This window comes from Peromyscus eremicus, chromosome 8b (genome assembly GCF_949786415.1).
Source record: "Peromyscus eremicus chromosome 8b, PerEre_H2_v1, whole genome shotgun sequence".
Classification (NCBI taxonomy): Eukaryota; Metazoa; Chordata; class Mammalia; order Rodentia; family Cricetidae; genus Peromyscus; species Peromyscus eremicus.
The window spans coordinates 2,579,108-2,591,367 of record NC_081424.1 but is presented as its reverse complement, the minus strand read 5'-3'; the positions used below and the strand labels follow the sequence as shown (position 1 = coordinate 2,591,367).

The window sequence follows — 12,260 nt, the reverse complement described above, 5'->3', positions numbered from 1 at the left end:
AAGCCTTAAAATGGGTTCTTTTAATCTTCCCTTATTCACAACAATCAAACACATGCACACACATATATGCATGCATGTGCACACATGCACACACACACACACACATAAATAACTATTTGGTTAGGTTTCCTATTAACCACAATGAATCTATTTTTACTAAAACAGGTTCTGAACCTCCTACTGAGCTTTCAGAGAGCAACTATCACTTTTTGATAAGGTTACTATCTTAGAAAAATATATTACTCTTAGAATAATTTATTAAAATTATAACTAGGGAGAATATGTCAAGATTTAAAATTATCCAGTAAAGAATCACTTCATCTGTGAAAAGATCTCAATGATTAGTAAACTATCAACATGCACAGTGATTGATCACAATGAAATCATCAAATAACTGAATTATTTATGACAAATTTTCTTCTCTTCACAGACATTTTCATATTTATCTTTAAAAAACACTTTGATACTTCTTTAGCTATCAAATTATTCTCATGATGATAGGATTAATTGGTGTTTGAGTTTTGAAATGCTTCCTGTAACTTGATAAAATTAAATTGCTCTGCCATGTTTCTAGGCTCTAGCCTTCCCCATTGTTTTCTAAATATACTTCTTACAGGGTCAGCACAGCAATGCATAATATTTCTGCCTAGACAGCTGCAATCCCCTGTGACTTGTTCTTTCCCTCCCCCTGGAAATGTAGTTGAGTGGCAGGTGAAGTCTCCTCACCCTGAATTACAGAGACTTGGCTTCCCAAATGCTGTGTTCAGAGACACCTTGGACTACCTTGATGTGGACTGCAGCTGGGATATTAAACCATGAAAATTAGCTAGTGATATGAAACAAGTACTCCTTCATTGACACAGGCTATTTATAAGTTATTTGTATATTTCTAAAAAAACTTACAATATTCTTGAGAAAATACGAAAGTTAAAACTAAAACAATTGAATAAAATTTTGTTATTTAACATTGACATCAATTGCTACCTTTAACACCATTAAGTCATTATTTATAGGTATGAAGTGCCAGGATTACTTTACAAAAACATTGTAATAATGTGCTATAGAACATATTATTTGGGATCTATAAATGGATCAAAAGAGCTTAATGAAATGTTAAGAATGATAATACTCACTGATTTACAATGTATTGATGAAAACAAATTTGTATTATGAATAAGGAAGAAACAAAAAAACAATGAGCATCCTTGAAATGTAGGCCTTTCTGAAGACTCTGACTTAAGAATAATATTTGTAGAAAATTAACTTCAACAATAAACTGATTATAATGAACCGATTAATATGTCAATATATTTAAAGTTGATTAAACTATATAGTAATATATTACTTATTGAATTTGCCTAAAATTGCTTTTGATTTTGTAGATTTAAAAATATTTATTATAATCATCTATATATTATGAAAATTTTTGGAGAGTAATATTTGTTGCCATTAAGTCTTTTTTACAGATTTCAACATAAAAGAAAAATTAATTTTATTCTTAAAACTAGAATCTACTTTTGAAATTATACAATGGTTTTCACGCCACCCCAGTAGGTGGCTACCAGCAACTCAAGTGGACAATTACATTCATGTAAGAGTGGCTTTAAATTGAGAATTAGCAGGAAAATGGCTCAGACTTCAATGCTGCATTGTAAAAGTTAAGTTTATCCTTCAAATTATTTCTTACCCAGTTAACTATTTTTTGAAAATAACATACTAAACATCAAAGGTGCTACTTTTAAATGAAAATCACCAAAGTTTCATTTAAAATGTTTCTTTTAGACTTACAGATCAGAGGCAAGTGTTTAGCCTGCAGTACACACTCTAACGTTTGTACTGCAGCAATTCCAGGGCTAAATGCCGCAAGGCTGGCTGCCTACAGACAGCTAGCTGGTCATGAGGTGTCTAATACTGAAACGTGAAACAGACTATATCTGTTTATAAAAAAACAAAACAAAAAACTAGCACTCAAAAGAGAGAAAATGTCTGATATAAATGCTTCATTTAAGTATTTAAAATGATTTAACTGATGTTATCAGGATCACAGGAAATATTAATCATCAGCAGACATAAGCATGCAAGGAACATAATTTCTTTTCTTACTAATATTTTAACTATAAAGTTTATTTTTGTAAGAACTTTCACAATTTTTTTTTCATTTGTGGACTTTCTGTCTTTCAATCTAAGAGGTCAGAAATATCTTGAAATATAGTGTATTATATCAACAAATAAAGTATTTTAATATATGTACTTACAATGTGTATACCACATAGTTCTTAAGACAACTGAAGTATGTTTGGAAATCAATTATTTTATTTTTGTCTCTATTATACAAATTAAGAACTACCAAAATGAATATTTTTAAATTCTCCACAAGTAGATTTGAAATATAGCTTTCAAATCTTTCTGATTCAAATGATTTCAAGCCCTAATTAAAACTGAAAAAGTAATATGAACATTTTACAATGTACATATTTCTGGGAGTGGATCTCTCTTTTGTATATATCCATTAATAAACAAAATTCAGGTTTTATTTATTGTTTCCAAATCATATCTCAGTTTAGCAATTGAATAAACGTGTATTGAAGCAAGCCACCCACCAACCCGATTTGAACACAAATAATATAGTAAGGGAAGCCAGGAACACTTACCTAATTTTATTAGGTTAAAATAATATTCAGGTGCATATTCTGAACCAACTTAGATGACAGTTGTAGCCCAACTGTTTATAATATTTATCATGCCAGTAACATTGAAAACCTACCATTTCACCTTTGCTTCAAATATTAAATGAATTTATTAATATGAAAATCTGCTTTAAGCCCATTTATCTCATTTTATCATCTTGGAGTAGAACAGAATGAAATAGAATTTTTTTTTCAATAATTAATTTAGGGTTATATATCTTTCCTAAAAATGACAAAGAACTGTGACATCCAGGCTGAAAAACATATATATATATATATATATATATATATATATATATATATATATATATATATGCTTTATGCAAATTATAAAGGATTAGAAATAAAAGTCTGAATTCAATGTATATTAGGTAAAATATATTCATTCTAGTTTAAAATGTGGATGTATGAAATTACTTCATTAGCAAGGTTTTTATTTTATCATAAAAAATAAAAGTTTACTTTCTGTACTTTCATATATACATACTCAACAGGATTGATATGAAAACAATTTAATTTGAATGATGTAATTATGTAATGGAATGTAAAAAATTATAGCAATTAAAGTGCTATGGCATGCTCTAATGAATGAAGTTGTACTGGCTGATGATGCTGTATCTCCTACTCATTAATAATTTGGAGAGAGTGCATTATTTCATTTAACATGAAGAAATAAAGTCATAAATCACCACTAATTTTTTCTTTTTGTTTTCATTTAATATTGATGAAACGTCTCTCATGTATATAAATTATGAGGGAGATAAAAACAACATGAAATGTATTTGATTCTCCCCAGAGTTGCACAAAGACTTGCTATTCTTTTACTAAGTGAAATCAATGATTTTATAGGGGAGAAAGATAGGACATCCAGAGAACAGGCAAATAAGGATCTGCTGATGTCTCTGCATAGATGCTGAACATTCTGCAAATATATTTTAACCTGTCTTTTTTGTAAGGTTAGTAAGAAAATGTTAAATTTTTTACCTGTAGCTAATAAGTTATTTCAAGAAATTATGGTTTTTATAAGCATATACAGGTATTATGGAAAAGAAAGTGATAAAACACTGTTTGAATACTTAAATTGTAGTGAAAGTTTTAAGTTTAAGGTAAATCAGAAGATGAATTTAACATTCTAAGCAAAACAACATAATACAATTTCCTTTTTAATGTATTTTCAGTAAGTTTTCTAAATGCACTTTCTTTAGAAAAACTTTTCTTTCTGTAACAACAAGCCAGAACTTTAAAAAGAGAAAAAACACTTTTAAATTCCTTTGTGCCAGGGATGGGTAACAGGGTCTGGTGTATGTGATTTTATTCTACAAATACACAGTTGATTAAAATAGAGAAATAAGTGATTGTCTCTGTGGTTCTCAGTGTAAAGTAGTCATTGTTTGTATACTATTGGACAACTTTTCTTCTCTCTCAAGACTTTCCTCCACGTGGCTTAGAAACAAGGCTTTCTACACAGGGGAGTGTGTAGCTGGGAAAACTCATGACATAAAGTAATGACAGTAAAACAACAGCTTTGAAACATAATTAAAAGTCACATTTACCATTAAAAATACCTACACTATGTTTTTACACTTTTGAAAAAAAAATGTCTTTTAGGAGTCCGCTATTTTTGTTATAGTAAAATACACAAAAGAGAAAACAGAAATACTAATGTGTATGTTCCTTTGGTGTTTCCCTAGTCCTCCCACACAGACTCTGTTGTTCCAAAGTAGAGCTGCATAGAATAGTCCTGGCCTCCTTGGATAGACACTGCAGATTAAACTGTTCCGTATTGCATACATAAAAAAGACACTGTCTTCAGTAGGCCAGTAAATTAAGAATCTTTATTAGTGTGACTGAGAAACTTCCCTCCCTCCCCCTGTCAAAAGTTTTTCCAGTGTCTGTGGGAAAACAGAAGCACTGTTTTCAAAGCTGATAGAACAAGCCATGTTTGGAGGAAGCTTCTGAACAGCCTTTCACAGAACCTTCTGCTGAGGACACAGAGCTGCTTGGAAACTAAGAAACATGTGACTTGTGGAAACTGTGCTTCATTTTCCTTTGCATGTTGGATCTTAATAGACTCGCCATAGGGATTACTTCCCAAAGTCAAAAAAGGGAAATGGAATAATTTTACATAGAGTATAATAGGAATAGAAGTTGGGTAAGAGTTGGACAGAACGGAACAGAACGAAACAAAAGGAAGCAGAGTGGAAGGGAACAGAATGGAGTGGAATGACTAGAAGACATGAAAAGGGAAAGAAACACACCTTTAGTGGTATTGCTCTTGATTTGCTAACAGCTCAGCTTGAGTTAACTAATGAGAGATAAGAGCACGCAGTGGCAACCACCAAGGACAGTACTGCACCCTATATCCTGAATTTTTAAATACAACAACTTAATAAACATTAAACTTCAATATGTTAAAAATATTGTATTTATTGTTTAAAAATGTATTAATTTTCTGAGTTTGCTATTGTGTATCTCCTTAATGGAAGCAAGTCATTACAGGCCGTACAATGTTCTCAGAAGCTCTTTGTCATAACATTTGTGAAATGTGCACACTGAACCGTGACCCAGAGATGGCAGCCACTGTTCTGGGGCCTCTGTTCTCAATGGTGTCGTTGGGTCAAGAATAGACAACAAAGGCCTATTATGTATCTGCAGTGTTAGAAAAACTGGGCTATTAAATGTCTTCTCAAGCATTTATATTTTGTTTTGTTTTAACATAAAGAAAAGAAGGAATTTGGGAGCTGGGCTATATATAAGAGGCTGAGCATTTGCCCAGCATATGTGAGGCCTTGGGTTTAACACAAAGGGCTATAATGCAAGTAGAAGAAAACAAAGACTAAAAAAATAATTTCACTTTATTGGGGAAATAAAACAAAATACCAACAGGTATTTTATTACAGAAGGTTGCTGAAAATAATCACTTTAATCTTATATTGCCTTTGTATTGCTTAATTAATTTTGTTCTAATTCCTGTTCTTTTACTGTCCTGAAATTATAAAATTGAGAGTTTAAAAATATGTTTATTTCTATCTCTATGGATTAGGATTCACCTCCTTCTCATAGTCCTATGATTTCAGTCTAGATCTCTGTTGCCTGCATTAGCTAGACATCATCATCATAGGTGATTTTACTCAGTCAAAAAGGTTTGGTTCTTCTGAAAAAAAAAAAACATGAAAACACAACATCTACTTTACAATGGCCGTTTGTAACCATGTCAATTAAAGGGATGTGCTGTTTTATAGTGATGTTAGCTAGTAACTGTGGGGATATGAAGATATGTTCCCTGTGGTCTTATAAACCTCATAACTTATAAAACCATTTCAGTCTGTAGTTTTAAAGTGTCTTTAGATTGAATCTGTGCTGATCATTAAGTATATTATTCAGAAAAATCTTAACACATAATCATTTTTAATGATCTTCCTCATTTGTGTAAGAGGCATATTAGAATAGCACTTTTGCTAAAAACCAACTTTTAAGAATATTTTAGGATGTTTGCCACATGGGAAATGAAATAGCAAATAGGTTTCCCTAAAGTTTACTTCTCTTAAAAATTCCATTAAAAATAAAAACAAAAAATTACCCAAAGCAATGTTAGATAATGGTAAAATGTAAACGGTTTTCTGAGTAGGAGGTTGGAAAGCTGGTGGACAAGCACATAGCAAAATTGTTGTTTCATTTTAAAGTGACAACCGTCTTTCTAACAGCCAATTTCTTTATCATTTAACATCTACCAAAACAGTTATCCTTTTCTAAGTACATAATAATCCATATTTGCCCTTCACTGTACATGAGCTGTCACTCATCATTGTGACAAGAATATAAGAGCTATTACATACTGCTCAGGAAATATGGCCAAAGCTGTTAATGTGAATGCTTTGGACATGAGCTTTTAAAGTCAGTAAACCATCAAAGACACTATGTTTAAAATCACTGAGTTCCAAAAGAAATACAGGTTTGCTTTTAAAGTATAAGACTCCAAGTGAGACACTGGCTTGTTATTTTGTGACCACAAGCCATGTTAGCTAAAACATAATGCAAGACACTGCCAGAGGTAATTGTAATTGTAAACATTTAAGTAGATGTTGAGGCCATTCTTTCTTCACTGCTTTACTCTATAAAGCAACAATAATTAATCTAATATTCTAAAAATCGTAAAAAGTAAACAACATAAAAATCTATATTGTTTTTACTTAGAAAATAAAATATTATACATTCAACACGTCAAAATATTCTTTAGTTTGCTATCCTGCTGTAGAAATGTGTATAGTTGTGTATCAAGATTCTTATAAAATTTTGTGTAGGAATTGTATTTCTTTTAAGTTTGTTTACGTTTCATTTTCTGATGTTCTGACCAACAGCTTTGTGTGTAATTGTTCAGGTGACATCGATCCTGTTGGGGGGAAATGCGTGTACCACTATTCCCTTCATTTGTGTGTTAGCATCCATTATGTGTCTCTGTATTACAAATTATAAAACTCCAAAACAAAACTTGGTTATGGAATTTAAGGAGTTCTAATTGCCCTTGAGATATCTATGGTTGAAAGAAAGATTCTGTACTATCTATGGGAATTTAAATTAATGTGAATTTAAATTAACCCATTTTGTAAATAACTTGTTGGTAGTCTATGTTGTTTAACATGGGAAATATTTGAAGCAAGGTGAAAAACACATCTTATGCATAGAGTGGGGTGCCCTAACCAGTCTTTTCATATGACTTACTATTATCTCACTAATAATATAACTAGATTAAAGTAAATGAAAAAGGAAGAGAGGGATTAATATTGAGAAATACTATGAAGAAGTGAATCCTGTTACAAACAAGACCTCTTTCTGTCAGTCAGGAATACCTGCTAAGATATTTGGGTCAGGGACTTTTGTTGTCTAGAATGCAATATCCCAGCCTTATGTCTACTCCTAAACAAGTTCTCTACTAATTCAGAGAAGGATGCTGATTGTGTCATTATGCTACAAAATAATAAATCACAGGTCTATAAAGGCCATACGGCAGAGTAAATCAACACAAAAAGTTACTTGAGAATTTTTTTTTCTTGGTAACCATTAAATGTAGTTTGAAAATTTGTTAAGTGTCTTTAAGTGTGTTTCTTTGTAAACTAAGAATGGGGGCAGATTATTGTAATGACTAAAAACCTTATATACTTTAAAATTTAACTTTAAAGCACGGATATTATCAACTCATACTGAGTTTAAATTTTTCATAGGACTAATGGTGTTAACATAATAATAGAGCATGCATCCAGTAGATATTGGGAGGACTGCTGAAAATCTGCCTAATGCCTTAGTTTGTTATATTTGACTTTATATATGTTTGAATATGTCATTTTGTGAATATGTTTCAAAAATATAATACTTAAAAATTTAGATTTAGGATAATTATTATATATTTTTATTAATTTGCTGAAAGCATATGTACATATATACACATTCATGTGTGTATTTTATATATATCTATCATATAATATGTAATACATACATGTGTGTGTCTGCATGGGTATGCATGTGTGCCTGTGTGTGTGTACATGTGAGTGTGTGTTAAATAAACAAGTGGACAGATAGTAGGAAAGTTTTAGTGTTTTATGAAATTCTAGTAAGTGTGATTCTAAAGAGAGTAAATATTTTACTAATTGAGAGTAAATATTTTACTAATTGAGAGATTGATTAATGAAATAAGTAGAGTGAACACCAAAAAAATTGGAAGTGTGTCTGTGAAGGTAGAAACTATTGAAGAGAAATAATTTCAATAAGAGTAGGAATAATATTGAATTTTTAACACATCAAAAATAATAAATTATAAATACTGACAATATTAACACATTATATTTAATAATATAAATAATTGTTTTCTTTCCTCATTACGTGTGGTATGATTTTTAAAATTTCAATATGATGTATCTCAATAATGTAAATGTAGGAATTCTATTGTAGAGACAGTGGTTAGTTTAGACATCAGTGCCTATGATTTACCATGAAGATGACACATATTGTTATGGTTAGTATTAACTGTCAATTTGACAGAACCTGCAGTAAGATGGGAGAGGAGTTTCAATAAGGGGATGCTCAACTACACTGACCTATGCCTGTAGGGAAGTGTAGTGATTGCATTAATAGAAGTGGGAAGACCTACCCTAATTGTAGACATCAGATAATTTTCCTGGCCTGTTATCCTGGACCAGATTAAAGCAGAGAGAATAAGCTACACATAGATATCCATTGTTCTCTTTTATGTGTAGATATAGTGTGACCAGCTGCTTTATGCTCTGCTGACTCAATGTCTTGCCATGATGGTTGTGGCCTCTAATGTGAGCTAAAAACAGACCATTTCTCTTTTAATGCTTTCACAGTATGTAACGACTACAGTATATTATCATGGCAATATTAATGGAAACTAAGAGATACACTTAGCAGTTTTGTTTGTTTGTTTGTTTGTTTTTCCACACTAGGCTCCAAACCCTGGGCTTTGCAAAGGTTAGCCATGCTCCCTGCCACTGAGCTACATCACTACTAGATGGTTTTTCCTTTTTCTTTTCTATAATGTTAATGGAGATAAAATATGTACTATATACATAAGTATAAAAAATACCATGTATACTTGACTTCATTAGTGTCAGTGATTCATTATGGCTCTTTGTATGATATAATTTTAACTCATAAGTAAAACCAAAATATTATATTCATTTTAAATTCAAAATGAAAATTATACTTCCTATTGTTTTAGAAGGGCAATTAACTCCTACCAGCAGACTGATCCATTTCTTCTGGGATTGTATTTCGTAAGTTGCTTTCATGGTAGGAAGAAATGATTTTATACAAAGTCATTTGAATTGGGGGCTCACTTTAGAAATTAACCTGAACCTAGACATTCTTCTGCTCATCTTAATGTTAAGTATTTATTTTTAACAACTAGAGATACTTTAAAGAAGTCTTCATTACTACTGATGAGCAGACGTATTCTGAGAACTTACACATAGCCTTAAACTCTTTATAAAGACTATTAAATTTCCTTTATTATTTAATAAGTTATTACACATTAATTAAGTTTTTTTACTTTTTAGATATTTGAAGATTATTTTCCCATATTTGAGTAATATGCTAGAGCAGGATAATTCAAATCCACTTATTAAATAACTAATGATAAATACAGTCAGTATCCCTCTTAAACATAAAAGTAATAGAATATGGCATACTACCTGACCTTATATTTTCTAAGTGAACAAAAAAATTTCTTTCAATGGGAGTTACCTTATTGTCTATTTAACCAATACAGGTAATACCTCAACATAACATCTCATTATGACAAAAAAAAATGAGAGTAAAAGAAGTATTTTGAACTGTTAGATAAATTTATATCAACACCACATGTCTTTTGTCAGTTAATATATCTGAAGCTGGAAAACAAGGTCAAGAGTCCAGTTCAAGAGCTGCAGAGAAGTTCCATCAGCCATGCTAAAGCCTGACATCTTCCTCAGGACAGTCCTTCCAGCCTTCACCTCTGCAGAGAAGGTACATGTGCAGACACAAAGGAAGGTTTTGTTCATATGGAGTAGCTTCTCTCTGTTGTGTGTGCTGGTTAGAAAGTATTCTAGACTTAAACTAATTCTGCAAAAACATTTGGACTCATTTCTCTACATAATATAAAGTAGTGTGGCTTGTGTTGGTGACTAAGCAAATGTTATTGATCCAAAGACACTACAAATGTCTTGTTTTCATTTTGTAGATCATGGAAAAGCAGAAGCTAAGGGATATGAACTTCACACTCTAAATTCTAATTTTGAGGAAGAATAAAAAACTATGGAAAAAATATTTAAGAAGCCCTGCTACATAGTTTCCTTTGTTGTATGGCTGCTTGGTACTAGTGAATGCAAACTGTAGTAGTCTTAAGTCTACTTAACCAGTTAAGTAACATGGTAAATTGAAAAGATAATTATGTATAAATTTATCAAAATATAAATATTTAAAAACTTATGCTGTGTATATAATTTATTTTATTCTTTTTCTAAATAAAAAACTTATTGTCCTACTACTAGAAAAGTACATGACTTTACAAGAGAATTTCAAGAAAGGACAAATATATTTTCAAAAAATCTTTGTGACAAAATTTTTAAAAATTCATAATTTTGACTATGGGGCACATAAAAGCATATAGTAATAGATTATGAGAATTTTTATTAACATAGAAATCTACATCTAAATTTTAATACTCTTTGTCACAAAGCATAAAAACTCAAAAACATAGTGGACTTCAGTGTCCTTATGGTAACAGTAGAATTCTGAATAATGAGGCTCAATTATAACCTTAACTGAAGCAGAAGAAAGCTAAGTTCCAATAATTTGGACGCTTTCAGATTCTGATTAAAAAGACAAACCTCTACCTATCTCTCTTGTAGCTTACTGACACAACCAGCATGCTTTCTGCCCCAAACGGCAGCACAGTCCATGGAGTAAGTGTATGTGACTCTGAGAAGTTTATAAATCTACAGCACCCCAAGAGAAAGCCAAGAAGTAGATTGTGACTTTTGACAATTATTAGTTAGAAAAAGAGGTAACAATTGCCAAAAAAATCACAAAAGTGAGCATGTTACCTGGCTATGACAAAGAGCACACAACTGACACCCAAGTAAGCCAGCAGAATATACATCCAGATATCAGGGGAGAGAGGATTCAGGAAGGAGAAGACGCCCGGGTTTGTACCGTTGGGCTTGCGGTACAAAATACTTATTCCAAGTGTCATAAACGGCTTGGAAAAGTCGATGACCTTCTCTCGAACATAGGTAATAGCCAGTGGAGCCACTGCGAGGTCAGCTTTCTGTAGAGAGAAACAAAAATGAAAAAAATATATTTAAAAAATTGGTTCTAAGTCACAAGTAAAATAACAATAACTTAAGATTTTGCACATGAGAATTTCTGTAATGATTATGTTAAGATCGACAGTGTTCTTTAAAGAGATGATTTAATATTTAATAAGCTACCATTTCATGTGCTTCCAGATTACTACGTCAGCCTTGACCTTAACTAGTTAGAAAAAGGAAATAAAATTGTTGGATAAAAATTTAAAAAAAACTACTATAATACAGTAAATGAAATTATTCATAATGAAACTTTTCATAACTGCTTTTACTGTAAATTTTAAAAATTCATTTTTGTCTATTATATTTGCCTACATGTATTGATAGAATTGCAAACACAGTGATAACTATGTCAAATCCTTTACCTTGCAATCAAAAACCATTTTCTGGACTAATGGGACAGCTCTGCAGGTACGAGCATTGCTCCCATGCCTGAATCATTATGATATTCTAACACATTGCAGGAAGTCATTGTAATATTCTAATATATTCCCGAGTCATTGTAATATTGTAACACATTGCAGGAGGTCATTATTACATTCTAATGCATTGCAAGGAGTCATAATATTCTAATGTGACAAAGGCATCAATGCTAAGAAGGAATATTGTTGCACCCATTTTATTTTGATAAACATGAAGATCTTTCAGAAGCAAAAATTGTTCATTTTAGAGAACACAAGAAACAATTATATAAAAAATATAGTTAGCTTCT

At 31.3% G+C, this 12,260-nt stretch overlaps 1 protein-coding gene across 3 annotated transcripts in view; it reads right to left on the bottom strand.

Annotated features, from left to right (window-relative positions):
* Positions 1-12,260, bottom strand: part of Grik2 (glutamate ionotropic receptor kainate type subunit 2) — a 631,292-nt gene that overhangs the window by 136,474 nt on the left and 482,558 nt on the right. For all 3 annotated transcript variants that reach the window (XM_059272429.1, XM_059272428.1, XM_059272430.1), the window contains exon 12: positions 11,285-11,508. In XM_059272429.1, coding sequence (XP_059128412.1) covers positions 11,285-11,508 — 224 coding nt within the window. The remainder of the gene's footprint in view (positions 1-11,284; positions 11,509-12,260) is intronic.